This window comes from Metopolophium dirhodum, chromosome 5 (assembly GCF_019925205.1).
Source record: "Metopolophium dirhodum isolate CAU chromosome 5, ASM1992520v1, whole genome shotgun sequence".
Taxonomy (NCBI): Eukaryota; Metazoa; Arthropoda; class Insecta; order Hemiptera; family Aphididae; genus Metopolophium; species Metopolophium dirhodum.
The window spans coordinates 581,288-597,996 of record NC_083564.1 but is presented as its reverse complement, the minus strand read 5'-3'; the positions used below and the strand labels follow the sequence as shown (position 1 = coordinate 597,996).

The following is a 16,709-nucleotide window of genomic DNA, read 5'->3' as shown; positions in this document are numbered from 1 at the left end:
GAGAGCTCGAAAGTTACCTCCACCTATATTAAAGTTAGGAATAAAAAGGATAATATGTAAAACAAACTATTTATTTAAGATCTCTTTATTATTATAATAACTTTTTATAATAATTGTATTAATACAATTATTTAATTTATCAATTTAATATCTTTGTTCTTTTTTTCATTTTTCTCCTTAATTCTGAATTTTGCATGATCCAACCAGACCCGAAGTGGAACATCAATTTTTTTATCAGGTACTTTAGCATATTGCAAATTTAATCTCACAGCATCTAAAACAAATTAAATGATTTATTAAAAATATAAAGAAATAAAGTAAAATTGCAACAATAGCTGTTTATGATCAGCAGGTGAAATATTATTGACAAACACATTGAAGGTTATATATAAGTAAAGATTTTTTTGTCTGGTAGCTATTGTATATATTACACTATATAGGTGTAATTAAATAATTATAAACTATGAGAGTTGCTAGCTAATATTTATTCAGAAAGAATAGTTTATGATAGGTTATTTAAGCGCATACACTAAGAATATTTAAAAGCTATAATAAATGATACAAAATATAATAAAATAAATGTATAGATGTAAGAGAAACAATGATTTAAAACAAAATATACAACCACGTGGGCAAGAATGTTAAACTAAAATAGAGGAACCATGAAAATTACCTTTAAATAAATATATATTATTATTAATATAAAATATCAATATACAATAATACTAAAAAGTAGGTAGGTAATTGTTCTGCTGTATAGTATAGATGTCGAGTGTTTGTACCTCACCATTGAGTAAGATATATCAATGCATACAAAAAACGACATTGGGAGAATATGGTTTGTCAGCCAATATTACTATAGTATAACTAATAAGTATATTTTATCATACGTTTATATTGCTATTAAAGTTAGTTTAGTTTAGTTTTAGTATATTATTAGTATTATGGTAAGTTAAATTAATTTTTGCCGAAAACATAACATTTGGAAATGTTTTTGAGTATATAAAATGTAATAATAATAAATGCAACTTTAAAGGCTTACGAAAAAATATCAAAAATAATTAAAACACATATTATTGTTCATTGCTCTGAATCTAATCTAATTATATATTATATTGTATGGCCTATATAAATAAAAAACAAAATGGTTTACTGTATTGAACATATTAAAATGTATTAATTTTATTTTAAAAGAATGTAGTGTTTTAACTTATATGTGCTGGTAAAAATGGTGGTCATCATATAGATATCATAAGAGTTATAAAAACTAAAATATATAAACATTTGTTATACAGATGAGTACTTACCAATAATAACCTGGTATATTTTAAGACTTCCAAATGGCTTATTATGTTTGAAACCAGTTAGCGAATAACTTAGAAGTAATGTATCATCACACAAGCGTGAAATAATTCTTCTCACACTATTGTTTAAATTATTATTGTCAACCAACAATGATAATTTACAAATCTAAAATAAATAAATAAAATATTAAAAATTCAATATATGTTAATATATATTATATTATTATGGATATTATAAAAACATATACTTATGTCTTATATTGTATCAATATCACAATAGAAGTGTAAGTTAAAAATAATCAACACAAAAAAATACATTTTATTTTTTTTCATTATTACCAATTCATTTCTATAATGAGTATCATCTAATTTTTTTTCTTCTGCCATAAGTCCATCATCACTAGTTAATGGGAATATGTTCATATCAATTGAATTTTGTTTTGGGGAAATTGTGGATATAAAATTATTGTTTGATTGTGCCATTAGTGCTTGCACCTTTTCGTTAGTATCCTTAATAATATGCATCATAGCACTCATGTCATATTTTAAGTGAGTTAATGATGTGAATGTAAACTTTTGAAAATCTACAAATATACAAAACAAATATAAATAATATAAAATGATTGGTTTCAAATTATTATAGTTATAATAGATATTATTTTCTTGACATAGGTATTTAATTTAAATAGACTGTTTATTATATTATATAAATATATAAGCATATTGAAAAAAATTATTCACAGTCCTCCAGTTACTACCAGTTAATTCCTATTAATAAACATCGGTATCATACTAATCTTGATTTATTTTTTATTTTTAAGTATATGTAGTTTAATTTAAACATATAGCTAGGTATTAAAATATTTTTAATGAGTATCATAATTATTATTAGTAAATAATTCAGTAATTAATGAATTTAATTTTACATTACCGTGAGAAGACATGAACATACCACCATCAAAATTAATACTTGAATGCAAATTATCTGCAGATTTTGTTGTAACGCTATCTCCTGAAATTAATTAAAAATATAATAAAATATTAAGGTGCTTCAAATGTTGATTTATAATATTAATTAATTATTTTTAGAAGATTTCGTTTGATTTATGTATTATTTACCATCATTCACATTTTTACTAAGGTTTTTATTATTTGCATCCAAAACCAAAGTTTTTGTTACATGTTTCAATGCTTCTGCATCTTCAGTTTGGTTGTTAGTACTTGATATATTCCATTTTCCAGGTGATTTGTGTACTCCTTGAAAATTTGGTGCTATTTCAGTTTGTTCATATCTATTTAAATGATTGACCTTCCAAACTTGGGTGTTTGGTGAAAATACAGCATTTGATGAAGATTGGATCAAAATATTTTCTTCTGAATTTGAATCATCACTACCTAATATAAATGTGACAAAAAAAAAAAAATGTAATTTAAGTTAAAATAGAATTAATAATGCATTTAATTTTAATTTAATTGGTTATAATTATAACATTTAAATACTATATAGTATACCTTTATTGCTTATGATGCTTGCATTTCCCCACGTTGGATCACAATCTGAATCATCATTATCATCAGCAATATTATCATCATTATTATCACTCAGTGATTCACGATTGTCAACATTGAATATAGATTCAACATCGTGTTTTGATTTTGTTACTATAGGAATTAAACATTAAATTTGTATTTATATATTATACTTAAAACACTGACATTATTATTACAAAACAAAACTTTAATAGTACCTAATTTAAAAACTAACCTTTAGAGCAATAATCTTTATACATAGGTGGTGGAAAATGCATGTCAACTAATCCTGCAGATGAATTAAATGTTTTCTTTTTTTTTTTTTTTTCCTCATCTTCTGTTGTAGTAGACAAGTCCGAATTTGTAGTTGCTCTTGAGAGTTTGGCTTGTGCTTCAGCTAATGTTGCTATAAAAAAACAATCATAAGTATGTATACAAATAATATGATACTATATATAACAATAATATATGCAATAATAATTAAAAGAATAGGTACCATAGTTTTTTGTTCCCAAGATACGTGCTGGATAATAAAAAAAATCTGTTTTATTTGGCTTGTATCGGTTTTTAATTAACTTTTTTATATTTTTTGATGATTTCGGCCAAGCACAAAGATCTTTTTTGACCCATGTATCAGGCACTGCTTCAATACTATTATCTTTAAGAAAATAGACAACTTCCCATCTACCCATCTGTTAATTAAAAATATTTAATTTTAAAAAAATATAACAAAATTAAATAAAAGTTAAATGTATCTATTTTTGATTTTAATATTGTATATTAAAACCACCATATTTATCTATAATTAAATCATGATAGTAAAATTATTAAACATATATAAGTAAACCGATATGGTATCTTCTAAACAAAATGTATTAAATTATCATATACCTAGAGGTAATTTATTGTCCTGTATGTATTATTGGCATTCCAATCATTAGTTTATCATGATTGAAAATCATAATTTTTCTTTTTATGTCTGTGATGTTCCAACAATTTAATGTTTCTGATAAATTGTTTACATAATAAATATCAAGTTTAATGGAATTTATTGGTTCAATGAAAAAAGGTGATGCATTATTATATTGTTTTCCAATTATTAAAATATTGTTATTCATTTCTATAAAATTAACACATTTAACTACTTCTCCACTGTTTGTTAAAATAAAACAATCCGAATCTTTTTGTTTTTTAATAGAAATATGAACATTTCTGAATAATAAACTGTTATATTGAACTCCGACGATATTATCTATTAAAGGACCATTTGTGTGAGGTCTTTTAAGAATAGGTTTTTCATAATATAATTGTGTTCTTTTGAAAGTATTTAAATTAATCGAGTTTATTTCAGAATATCTATTTATAATCTGTTCCAGTGGCTTTTCATGTTTTCTTATAAAAGATTTTAGTTCTTTCATATGATTTTCAAAAACAAATGCACTGCATTGGTCAAGTGGTCCGAATTGATCATAATCATCACATAGATGTAATAAACCGTGGACATTATGTGATACAAGGTGTTCTCCATATAAATGTTGAAATTGTTTTACAAAGTAATCTAGTAGATGTCTTGCATAATCCACTAATGATTTGTGATTTGGGCTAAGAAGTATGATCATCGCAATATTTAATGACATAAAATGAGAATAACACTCATTATTTAATATAGATTTTAAAACAACTGGCCCTGAATAAAGTAAAAAAAATCGTAGCTCAACAGCTTTCCAGCGTCCAACTTCAAGGAGACTTCTACTCTTTCTAACAAAATCAGATGAAATATCAGTATTTAATGCCAATAATGATTTTGACAAACTTTTAATATCTTTAGAGGGTAAACGTGTTTTTAAAGGCCCAGATTTCCAAAGCAACAATAACTTTTTTGTTATTCCCAAACAGACTAAATGCATATAATCAAGTGGTAATGATTTTACTAAATCAAAATCATTTAATTTTGTTAAAACTGAAGGTAATTCTGATGTATGATAATCTTCATCCACCATATTTATAACTGAACTATGATCCCTTAAGGGAAATTTCCTGTTAGAGTATGGAAAACAAACTCTGTTTTTTTGATAATCACCATCAATGAAACAACGGGTACATGAATGAAATCCTGAATGGGTTTTAACACGTAAAACAAATGCTTTAGCTGGAGAATCACAACAAATGAAACTTATAGATATTTTTTTAATAACATTATTTATTCTAATTCCATTTGTTATCAAATCTTCAGCTTCTGTGACAAATTCAGAAAGAAATTCATTGCTGTCTTCTGGTTTACTTTGGCCATAGTAAATTCCTATCGGAAAAACTTTTTTGGTTGAACATTGTGTAATAATATAGGCCAATATTGGCCAAAACTGATTTCCACTACTTTTACTCAAGGGCAAACCATCGATTCCAACAGCGATTTTCAACTCTAATAAGTTTTCTGGTGCATATTTTTTAATACCCGAGGCTAAACCAAAATGGTGATAAATCCCAGGATTCATAGTTTTGATAGTTTTGGATATTTGTCTTGGTGTACATAAAACAGTTCTTGCATCAAGTGGGAGACTTTGGAAACATTCATGTTTTTTTAAGCCAGATAAAAGGCCATTAAGCGCATTATGTGGAATTTTATATTGAATAGCCCAAGATGCAATAAAATCCTTAATGTTATCTGATTCTTCAACAATTTCAGGCAATGTAGTAGAAGTAGGCATAGGCAGATCATTTGATAACCTTACTGACTCAATCTCGGGCTCAACTTCTGGTCTTAAAACTAATATATTGTTATTTTGAATAGATTGACATGGTAAAAGTTCTCTGGTTGTTAACTCGTCTTCAGTGGTGATCGAATTTATACGTGGATCATTTTCAGATGGGTTATTGTTGAATGGCATAAGCTCATTCCTGATTTTACGCCTTTTGGTCCGTTGACTTTTTATCATATTTACTAAAAAAAGTTATTGAAGTAGAAAATTAATATTAAAAAGGGGGAAAATGTCTATTTAATAATATAATATACACGTATAAAATTAATACCTATTATCCACTCTTAATAAAATTGTACAATAAACAGTAATTATTTTAAATTGTCATACAAAAACTTATAAAGGAGGTTATTATACTAGTAATAAATACTAAATAGAATTGAAAGTTTATATTTATTGTCAACTAACTAGATTAAATGTTTACTAAATATTAATAATATATACAATAACTGCTAAAATAAATTACAAAATCGTTAACTGTAAATACCTAGGTATCTTTAATTTGGGTCTATATACGTATTTAAGACATAATAAATGTACAAATAAATTAAAAAAAATATGTACCCTGCAATACAGGGAAATAAATATATAATGAACATTTTTAGTTTAATTAAATCAAAGTAATAAATGAAAATACATTATAAATAAATACTTACTTATAATAATAAGTAAGTTTAATTTTAATTGTCTGATGTATATGTATCTTTTTTTTGTTTTTAAATTATAAAATATAAATTTGAACCAAAATATAATTTTACTAGGAAAGTTGATGATAATACTTATACTCTTGTTCGTTTTTTTATGAAAACATGATTAAACATTTAAATATTATACCTATAGGTAGATAATAATATATTACTAAATTGATTAATTTTTCGGTCAACTTTATTGTTGAGTATTAGTATTATATTATATTAGATAGTCTATAATATCTATTTATGTATACATTTGTATCAAAAATAGTATATTTTACTGTATAAACAATTAACTATAGTATTCAAATTTATAATAATAATAATAATTAATAATAATAAAATAGCTACCTATTATAATAAATGTATTGTATACTTAATACTTACGATATACTAAAATACAAAAGGCATGCAACAAAGCTCTGATTTATAGATACTGCTGGGCGCTAATGAAATTGATAAGCTGACATAAATCTAACAAAAAATCACAAAAAAATTAAAATTATTAGTAGTACCTACTTATTTGACCTGTAATAAATTATATTGAATTACATTGAGAGTTTATACTTTATAGGTACCCATTTTTTTAACAGAATCAGTGAAAATGTTTATCAATATGTAGATAGTTACTACAGATGCCTATGGAAAAAGATGTATTAGAATTAATTTAAATGTATTCAACTACGAGGTGTATGTGTTATATCTCAGAAAACATTATTAGAGTTCGTTCATGTGTTTTTTTTTAAATCTCACCGAATTCATGATAGAACCACAGAATAGAATCTATTTTTTATAATAATTCGGGACGATTTTCAAACATAAACTATATTATTTTTAAGTCAGGGCGGACTAGCCAGCTAGGACGTGTGCTAGTGTACAAAGTGTATGTAGATACTATAGTCCGCGACACGAAAAGTGGCCGATTTGTACCGCGACCCGTTGCGGCTTCCCTACCTGTTAGCCATTGGTTCTCAACCTATACCACCTCCTGCCCGGCGCACGGCGGTCGCAGTGCCATGCATCTGCGCGCAATGTGTATTCCATACATTATAGTAGACTGGTTTTTTTTGTGCACCCTTAGCTGATCTTCTGGAATGCCTGGAGGGCAGCTGCAGAATGTGCTGTGGTAGGGGATACAGTAATGCACATAATACAAACACGTTTTATGGCACTCGTGTTTTATCTTTTTGTATGTTGTGTACTGTGCGCTCGTAAACAACTATTTTTTTACACTGTTTTTTCTCCTGCGTTACCGTGTTAATCCATTTAAAAATGTCGTTTTCCGATTCAGATACTCACAGTCAGAGTAAAAAAATTATTCATAGTGTGTATTTATTTTTAAAACAATTATCAAAGAAGTCAGATTTAACTGCTGATTTTTTTAAAAATGCGCAAGTTGTTACTGCCGAAGCTTGTGGTGTGGGTTATCGTACTGTAAGACGGATTTGTGCTGAAGGAAAAAATAATATTAATCCAGAAACACCAGGTGCGGAACCTACATTTGTTTCTCCACGTAAAGGGTATAAACGAGCAAAAACTGTTTCGGAGCTGGATGATTTCGATTCCGATGTTGTGAGGAGAACTGTCCACGAGTTTTACGACCGGGGTGAGTACCCAACGGCTCAATTAATATTAAATGTCGTAAAAAAAAAAACAAATTACAATGGGTGCGTTCGATCAATGCAAAGGCTCCTAAAAAATTTAAAATTTACTTACAAAAGATGTAACGATGGTCGTATGTTTTTAATGGAGAGGAATGATATCGTCGCACTTCGGTGTAAATTTTTACGACAAATGTGTACGCTGCGAAAAAATAAAGACGATCGTCCAGTGGTTTATCTCGATGAAACGTGGGTAAACCAAAACCATTCACGCACCCTTATTTGGCAAAATGAAAATAATTCTGGTGGTCTGAAGGTGCCGACGGGTAAAGGAGGCCGACTTATTGTATGCCATGCAGGATGTAGTCGCTACGGGTTTATAGAAGGGTCAAAATTGGTATTTCGAAGCAATACCGGAAATACCACGGATTATCATAATCAGATGAATGGTGAAGTATTCAAAGAGTGGTTTATTCAACTGCTTAAAAATCTAGAAGAGCCATCAGTTATAGTCATGGACAATGCGCCTTACCATTCAATCCTCAGAGACAAATATCCGAAAAGTAATTGGAGAAAAACCGAAGTACAACAATGGTTAAATGAAAAAAATATTGAGTTCCATCCATTGGAAACATTACCTGAACTTCGGCAAAAAGTTAAAAACCTATTGCCACGTGAAAAAAAATATGAGCTGGATGACATTGCAATTGAAATGGGTCATGAGGTAATCCGTCTTCCACCATACCACTGTAAGTATAACCCAATTGAGTTAATTTGGGCTCAAGTTAAGGGCCAAGTAGCGAAATTTAACAATACTTTTAAAATGGTTGATATTGAGCGGTTAACACACGAGGCATTAGATGCAGTAACAATAGACGACTGGACGAAATGCGTTCGTCATGCAGAAGAAATTCAGGACGAGGACAACAAAAATGAAATAATGAGGGACACCATGATAGAACCAATAATTATGACAATATTACCAGATGACAGTGACTGGAGTGATGATGAAGAAGATATTGACGAAGAAAACCACGGATAACATATGTCTTAAATAATATTAAATTAAAAATTTTTTGTATTTGTATTTTTTTTTAAATTTTTTTTGTTGTTTGGTTTGAATAAAAAAATTAATTATAGTAATTTTAGTAAATTATGTTTAACTCTTTCGGTCCTGATTTCTATCTAAAAATTCATAATGGTGTAAAAAAAGTAATTATAAATAGATAATATAATGATAAAATAATAATAAATAATGGTTATGGTGTATAACGTCTTTGTTAACACTATTAAAATTGAAATATAAAATCATTTGTATAGGAGTTTTGGAGTTTAGGAGTTACCGTGTTGATTACGCGTTGAAATGGTTAATTTAAAAAAACGCGGCAATTTATTTAATTAGATTATGAACCACTTAGGCGAAACGGCCGCTAGGTTCGCGACGGTCATCGGCCACATTTCATGTCGCGGACTATAGATATTATAGACATGTATTAAGATTCTTTAACTACTTAAGTTAAAATATTAAACTATAAGGATTAGCCATTAGGTACCTATACAGTCCTCCAACAAAATATTTTAACGTAATATTTATGATTTATATTGAGTACTTCCAAGTTCCAACTTACCTAGATTGCTTCTTATTGCACAAAATTTAAAAAAAAACACAGAAACCGAACGGTCAAGAGTCAACGGCAAACAATAAAATAAAAACAAGCGTACCACACGGCGTTACACACGCTGCTCAGTTGCTGAAAGGCGAACGGTGAATGGCGGCTTGTAGAATGTAGGCTGTTCATAGATGTTGTAGACGAATCGCTCACTAATTCACTATGATAAAATATGATAATCGATAATAGTACATTACTGTTCGTAATCGTTGACATACGGAACACTGGTTTATTATTAAATAATATTATTTTTGTACTGACTATTATTTTTATTGCCGGTATCTCAGAATCCAATGTTTACTATAAACTATTTATAAACGGTATGAGCCGCGAATCATGATAAGATACCTGGTTAGTTGTTATATACACAATACACATAATATTACTGTGAAGTTGCGTCGATGTTGTTATTTTTGAAGGCTTAAAGCAAATTTCATGTATGCTGTATTATATACAGATATAATATATTATACACAGTCAATAATTTATGATATTATTATAAAACTTTTTGTTTCAAATATACGTACATATTAATAATGTAATATTCCAGACCTAACCTAACATAACCGGTAGGTCAATTGGCTCGGGATCGGGGAGGCACAAAATTCGTTGAAAATTGGGTTTTTTACGTTTTTTCGTTGGTTTTTCCACTATACCGCCAGAGTTTTCTGTACTATTGGCTTTTTTTCTTCCGGGGATGTGCTCCCGAATCGATTGGCACCAATACCGAGGTTATCCGAATTATGGATCAGGGATTAGGAGTTATGATTCTTATTAATTATACTTATATTAGTTTTTTCACTGTGGTTTTTTTTTGTACTTAAAATTAATCTTTTTCTATTTAGCCCAGGTTAGCGACGAAAAATAATTGCCTCGATTCCGCGGCTGCAAACCGTCTTTAAGCTATTTTGTTAAAGGCTTATGGGTGAGGGTGGCCAAGTGCATAACATACTAGAATTTTCCCCTCCCCCCCCCTGTTTTTGAGTTAAGTATATCTCGGCCGGATTTTAATTTAGGTGCCGCGTTTTTTAACCAAACGTTGCGTTTAAAGACCCTCCAAAAAGTCCTCCCATTATCAGGGTACCTGTGACCCCTCCCCCTCAAAGATATTTTGGAAAAACCTTTAGGTATTGTTCGACGTTTCTGAAACTCGAGATTCTGGGATTTTGGAGGTCGCTGATAAAAAGCGTCGTCTTGTGTCGAGACCGTAGGAGCAGTGTTCACCCCTCTATTGCGGCTTCCAATGTTCGAAAACTCCCCGTTTTCGTGTTCCCTCCTCATAGACCCAGGGTTTTAGTGTATTTGTTTTTTTTAGTATACCATCTTATGGGGCTCGACGTCCCGGTTCGATTGGTACCGCTTTGGAAAATATCCGACTTTTGATTCGGGATTCATGATTGTCCGTGTGTTATTTGGACTTGTATATATCACATTTTTTTTGGATTTACGTAATTTTTGGAATTTGAGTTTTTGTTCCGTATCTTTGAAATTCGAAATCATAGTCTTTTAATGCAAAACGAATCAAACGCGGTCTATGGTCGAAATGCGTAGGACCATTATTTACCCCATAATCAAGGTGCTAAATAGTTTAAAAACGGATTACGTGTCTTTTGGCATATCCTAACGTATCTTTATAGTATGCCTCTGTTAATTTGTTTTTTCGTAATTTATTTTGAACTTTTTTTGCGCATTTATTAGAGAATTTACTCTTGCAGGTGCATCAGGTAGGTATTGTAGGTTGTACTTTTACTTGTACGTTCGTGCTTTTAGTATGTGTTGTCTTTTGGTGCCAACATTTTGATTACGAAAAAAATTCTAAAACCAATTACCTACGTATTTATTTTGTTTATGATTGATATGATTGTTGTTATGCTATACTCATAGATATACACAACAACTAGATAGCCGTCTTTATACTACAGTTGTGGCCAATGTTGAAATCGGCCGCCATTTATAAAGCAGGCAATGTTTACATTTATTTATATACATATATTCTATGGTAATATTATTTTGTAAACATAGCCTGCTTTGTAAATGTTGCCGACTTCGATGAAAAGAAGGAGACGGCTATTATTTTAGTTGTTATATATAATATGATATATCTATATGGCTTTACTTTCCTTCCACAATCAATTGGTATTTGACCTCTTTACGTTTACGAACTCCGTCGTCTGTCCCCCAGCCCAGTACCATTATTTGCTGTTTGTTGCTAACATGTAAGTCTTAACTCGTATTTGGTATTTTTAAATTTTTTAATATAATAACATGCGGTCCCCTGTAACGGAAATCCGATGTTTGATAAGCAGTTGATTATTGGCGATTGTTCCGTGATAAAAGGTTGTCGTCAGTTATATCTCTCAATTATCGCTACCCGGGTTTCAAATGGCGCGAAATTTTAATTACGAAAACCGTGTTTGCCTATACGGTGTGTTTAAAGCGACAGTAGTATACGTAGTGGTGCAGCGCAACTTTGTTCGAGAAAAATGTTTACCGCCATTGCGACCGTCTTAGAGTGGTTTTGTTAACGGTTTAAGGTGGGGGGGACGTGTACATGAGTGGAGTCAGTGGCGTTGACGTGACTTCAGAAAGAGGGGGGGGGGGGGGGGTAAAAAAAAACGATATAATATATTATAGCTAAATGGGAGGGGAAAAATGGAAAATCCCCCACCATCTCAAAACTTTTTACTAAGCCAATGGAAGGGATCTGACCCCCCACGCCCCCCCACCCTTAACTACGCCAATGGGTGGAGTAATCATCATGATTTTGATACTTTACCAGTAAATTCAAAAGTTAAAATTTAACATTCATACAAATTTTAAATCATTATTTTTTCTGAATGTTGATAATATTGAGTTGGTAAAACATACAATTCATAATTGTCTTTAAACTTATTACAAATAAAATTATCAAAATGTTAAGTAGAAGTTTAATTGATAACATTAAAAAAATAAAATTAGTGGAATTATATAATTATAACGTTTTACTAGTATTGAATTCAAAATATTTTCAGAACTTTAATATTAAATTAAATACTCAATGTTATTGTAATAACGTTTTCTTAAACTAATCAAAACGTTGATAATATACTATTTATCATGGAATGTTCTTAAAACGATGATCCAAGTTTATGTATAAAATATTTCAAGAAAAGTTAGAATATAACTTTATCAGAACATCAAAGTTATGGAATTGCTGTCTGGGCAGTGACTAACCAAACATTTAAAAAATAAGTAATAACCTTTTAATAATATCAACTCGATAGTTCAAAACAAAATGTTTTAAATATCCCAACCACAATTAAATTTAAATAAAAATATATACTTTAATTTGCTAACCATTGGTTTCTGTTTTTGAAAAGAAATTGAGGGATTTCAATTAAAAACAAATCTTTTTATTTTTTTTAATTTTTCAGGACAACTTCTTTTTTCTTTCTCTAAATTTCTGATATTAAAAGTTTTCTTCTTAAAATGTTAACAGTATATAATATTTAAGTTTAAAGAAAGTGATTTTGGACAAAGCGTTCCTTTTCCAGGAATCCTTTTTAATAAAACACTGGAATAAGTGCCTTTTGAAAAAAACAAATCAATTAATATCCAACATAAAAACGTTCCTGACTAATATTGTCCTAAATCGATTGTTCCGAACATTTCCCCAAAAATTATGTTCCAACATTGACACCGGCCATGGGCAGCCAATTTATTACTAGTGTCAACCACGTGTTGGCATGGCGTTCAACGTGTTAAATAACGAATGACTGTGTAATAGGGTATACCTATACTGCATTACCTTTAATATTATAGTTTTACATGTTTTTCTTAAACAAAAATGCCGTAACTATGATTATTTATTCAGAATTTTATGTTCATAAGAAAACAATATTGCCGCAATAGTAATAAAATATAATCGGTGCTCAGCAAAAACGCCGTATCCACAGTTTGCTTAGAAAGATTGCCGTAAGTTTTGCTTAAAATACGGCGTTTTTACTTAGCACTTCCGCATAATCTATATTTGCGGCGTTGTTGTTTAGGAAACCGGTTTCCATTAAGCCGTATCGCCCGTATCTTATAATATACAATTTTAAATTACTGATAATGTTTGGAAATTTTGATGTCATTATACATCGGACACATATTATTTTTCGTTCAGTTATCGATGTACCTCGTCGCGAATATTTTACGCACAGTTTTAATTTTTGCCGTAATCAAAAGCTGTAATCAGAATTACGTCATTTTTGCCAAGTAAAAAATTCTGAATAATTAATAGCTTACTTAGTATAAATATCAAAACAATGATATTTTAGTAAAAGAAAAATTGAAAATTAAATTGAATAGTTCCATTGCATTCATCAGGTATATTTCCATAAGAAATTATGTATTTTACTTTGAAAAATATTATATTTATGAAAATAAAACTACCAAAAACTACTAAACATAAAATGTAATTTTTCTCAAAATGGCATGGAGGGAAATTACGACGTTTTTTCTGAGGGCGGCAGTATATAGGTACCTATTATTATTTTTTGAAAATATTATGTTATGATTTAGACATATTATTTTATGTTCGTAACTTTTTTATTTTTCATAAACTTAAAAGCGCTTGATGCGCCATAACTATTATTATACTATATTATACAAAATACGCATAAGTATAAAAATGTAATTCATAATTCATTACAATTATAAACTATATTATATATTAGGGTGTCCCTTATTTAACTATAAGCATTTTTTTTTCGCATTTTTGTTAGTCCGACGCACAGAATTTGTGTGTATGTAAATAATTAATAAACGTCGATCTATTAAGATTAACCCGTGCCGAATTGAAATTTGAACACATTAATTCATTCATAATTTAATGATCTATATTTTTATAAATAATATTATTATGAATTTTCATTAATACATAATAACACAACTACAGAAATTTCAGATAATTTGGACATTATAACAAACATCGTGCAACTATACATACAAATATACAATGCATATTTTTGTCATAAGTTATTTCATCGTCGAAAATTAATTTATTATAATTTAATGAAAATGAATAAAATTGATATTACAATGGGAAATGTCAAGAACGCGTTCTGAATAAAAAATGAATCCTGTCTTATATATAATGGAAATTGTCGGTGCAGAAAATTAAATATGATTTTTTAATATCTGCAAAAACGGGTGAAAGTTGTTCCTGACAGTTATCACTGTTATAACTTATTGCAGTAATACAAGTATAATAATAATAATGCATTTTTATATGAGTGAAAATATCACATTAAAAACCAATAGAATAAGATGCCTTAAATAAAATCTCAAAGGCACAGATTCAAATTCAAAATTGGTCAAAAAATAATATCATCCTATAATTTAACAAATATTATCGATTAAAGTGTATAGTATATTTTCACACAAATCATCATTACCATGAAAATAATATTGTCATGACCCAGTCTACCCCACATCATATGCATGAATAATAGATGTATAAAAATTAAAAAGTTATCTGGATTATCGTGACAGACCACGCCATGAAGGATTATTCAGAAGCTGTCGACCGGTGCGTGGCGTGCGTGACCGCAGGATTGCCGAGAGTGGAGCCAGGGTCAGGTGCCTGCGCTGCCAGGAAACAGGAGGCCAGACCGAACACGCCACCGATTATCACCAAAAGCCCAATCAGCTGAGCAGGAGTCCGCCAGCCGAAAAACCGCACCTTAGTTAAGTCATTTTCAAATGTAGTGGAAGGCAACTTTGGAGATTAGAGTCTCCTATTTTGTATTGCTTATAATTGTATTATATATTGCTTGTAATAGCAAGGGAGTGGGAGACTGGCCCACCTCTGCTAAATGTTGTTGTAATTGTTAATTGAATAAACGATGGGGGCCGTGGGAGAAGTAGTGCTAACGCGGTTCCTCCTCAGGTTGGGTTTAGGTTAGGTTAGGTTAGGTTAGGTTAGGTTATTTTTTATTAATAAACGATGGCGGCGTCGCGGAAGTAATATGAAAGCAATTCCCGCGGCGCCGTCGGTTCAAACTGAAAAAAAAGGTTAGGTTAGGTTTTCAGAGGAAACACGGTGAAGTGTCATTCCACCTGTGCCAAGTGCTAACAAATCACGGGTGTTTCAACCATTACCTGTGCAAGTACGGCAAGTGAGAAACGGACGAGTGCGCACACTGAGGGGCAAGCCCCGACAGCGCCGAGCATGAAGTTTTTTCGTGCGATGCGTGGTTCCATTGGTGACGTGAAGCGTGCATCTACCTGGGGGTAGACCAGATAACTCCAGATAATATGTTCGGCATCAGAGTAAAGCAACTTCTCACAAAAATAATGATGTGCTGAGAGGAGGAGGAGAGACGGGTGCAGCACGGTGGAATTGCTGCAGACCGATGACAAGTAACGAGAGTCCAGACCGGCTGGTTCTGGATACCGGGTCGTGAAGTCGCTGCCTTGAAGCAGAAGCAATGGTGAACGATCCAAGGCATGTGATACCAGACCAGCTGGTACTGGATACCGGGTCGCGAAGATGCCGCACACAGGCTGAATTAACAAATATATTTATTAAAATTAGTTAAGTTTTATGTACTATAGACCAATCCGGTAAAAAATAGGAGAGATAGAGCTCTCCACTATAATGTGAGAATTTATCGTAGTGTTACAAGTTGTTGTTATGTAAATAAACGATGGGGGCCAGGAGGAAGCATTGATAACGCAGTTCCCTCCAGATTTTCGATACCACAGTGAAAAAAAAAAAAAGAAAAAAAAGGTTAAGTTAGGTTGCCCCTATATAGGCCCATGCACTTGAATTTGACATAAACAAATCGACACTTCTGAAACCACAAAGATTAATAGCTCTAAGAATCGCTATGGGTATAGAACGGTTTCCACACAAGCCATATTAGTGGTCGCCGATATCATTCCTGCACATCTGATGGCAATGGAAAGACTGAAATCACACAAGGATAGGACTAGAAAAAATACATCACGAGAAGAATCGTTCACAAAGTGGCAAGACGAGTGAAATGAAGCGGAGGCGGGCAGATGGACCAGAAGGATGATACCAGACGTGAAAAAATTGTCAAAAAGGAAACATGGAGAGTTTAACTTTCACCTGACGCAAATGCTCACCGGGCATGGTTGCTTCTGGGAGTATTTACACAGGTTC

General features: G+C 30.7%; 2 protein-coding genes across 4 annotated transcripts; one reads left to right on the top strand and one right to left on the bottom strand.

Moving 5' to 3' along the window:
- Positions 1-84: 84 nt before the first annotated feature.
- Positions 85-9,634, bottom strand: LOC132945211 (putative uncharacterized protein DDB_G0277255). 3 transcript variants are annotated; one of them, XM_061014884.1, is made up of 11 exons: positions 7,036-7,115; positions 6,835-6,921; positions 6,670-6,756; positions 3,331-3,526; positions 3,070-3,240; positions 2,817-2,966; positions 2,424-2,699; positions 2,236-2,316; positions 1,644-1,888; positions 1,308-1,470; positions 85-274 (listed from the first exon to the last, which is right to left on the bottom strand). In XM_061014884.1, the coding sequence occupies exons 4-11, from the start codon at positions 3,524-3,526 to the stop codon at positions 132-134; spliced, it is 1,425 nt and encodes a 474-aa protein (XP_060870867.1). In that variant the 5' UTR covers positions 6,670-6,756; positions 6,835-6,921; positions 7,036-7,115; the 3' UTR covers positions 85-131. The 3 variants fall into 3 exon arrangements, with proteins under 3 accessions (XP_060870867.1, XP_060870869.1, XP_060870868.1); XM_061014886.1 differs by lacking the exons at positions 6,835-6,921; positions 7,036-7,115 and adding an exon at positions 9,606-9,634; XM_061014885.1 differs by lacking the exon at positions 7,036-7,115 and having other exon boundaries at positions 6,670-6,996.
- On the top strand, positions 8,029-8,925 carry LOC132944696 (uncharacterized). Its single transcript, XM_061014176.1, has one exon. The coding sequence runs from the start codon at positions 8,029-8,031 to the stop codon at positions 8,923-8,925; it is 897 nt and encodes a 298-aa protein (XP_060870159.1).
- Positions 9,635-16,709: the final 7,075 nt, after the last annotated feature.

What these genes read in the sequence shown, in the direction of transcription:
- LOC132944696 (XM_061014176.1), top strand. Translation starts at nt 8,029, where the DNA reads ATGGAGAGGAATGATATCGTCGCACTTCGGTGTAAATTTTTACGACAA.
- LOC132945211 (XM_061014886.1), bottom strand. Translation starts at nt 3,526, where the DNA reads ATGGGTAGATGGGAAGTTGTCTATTTTCTTAAAGATAATAGTATTGAA. An exon ending in TAAAGATTATTGCTCTAAAG is followed by an intron (nt 2,967 to 3,069) that starts GTTAGTTTTTAA and finishes TAATTCCTATAG; the next exon opens with TAACAAAATCAAAACACGAT. An exon ending in CTCATTATAGAAATGAATTG is followed by an intron (nt 1,471 to 1,643) that starts GTAATAATGAAA and finishes TATTTATTTTAG; the next exon opens with ATTTGTAAATTATCATTGTT.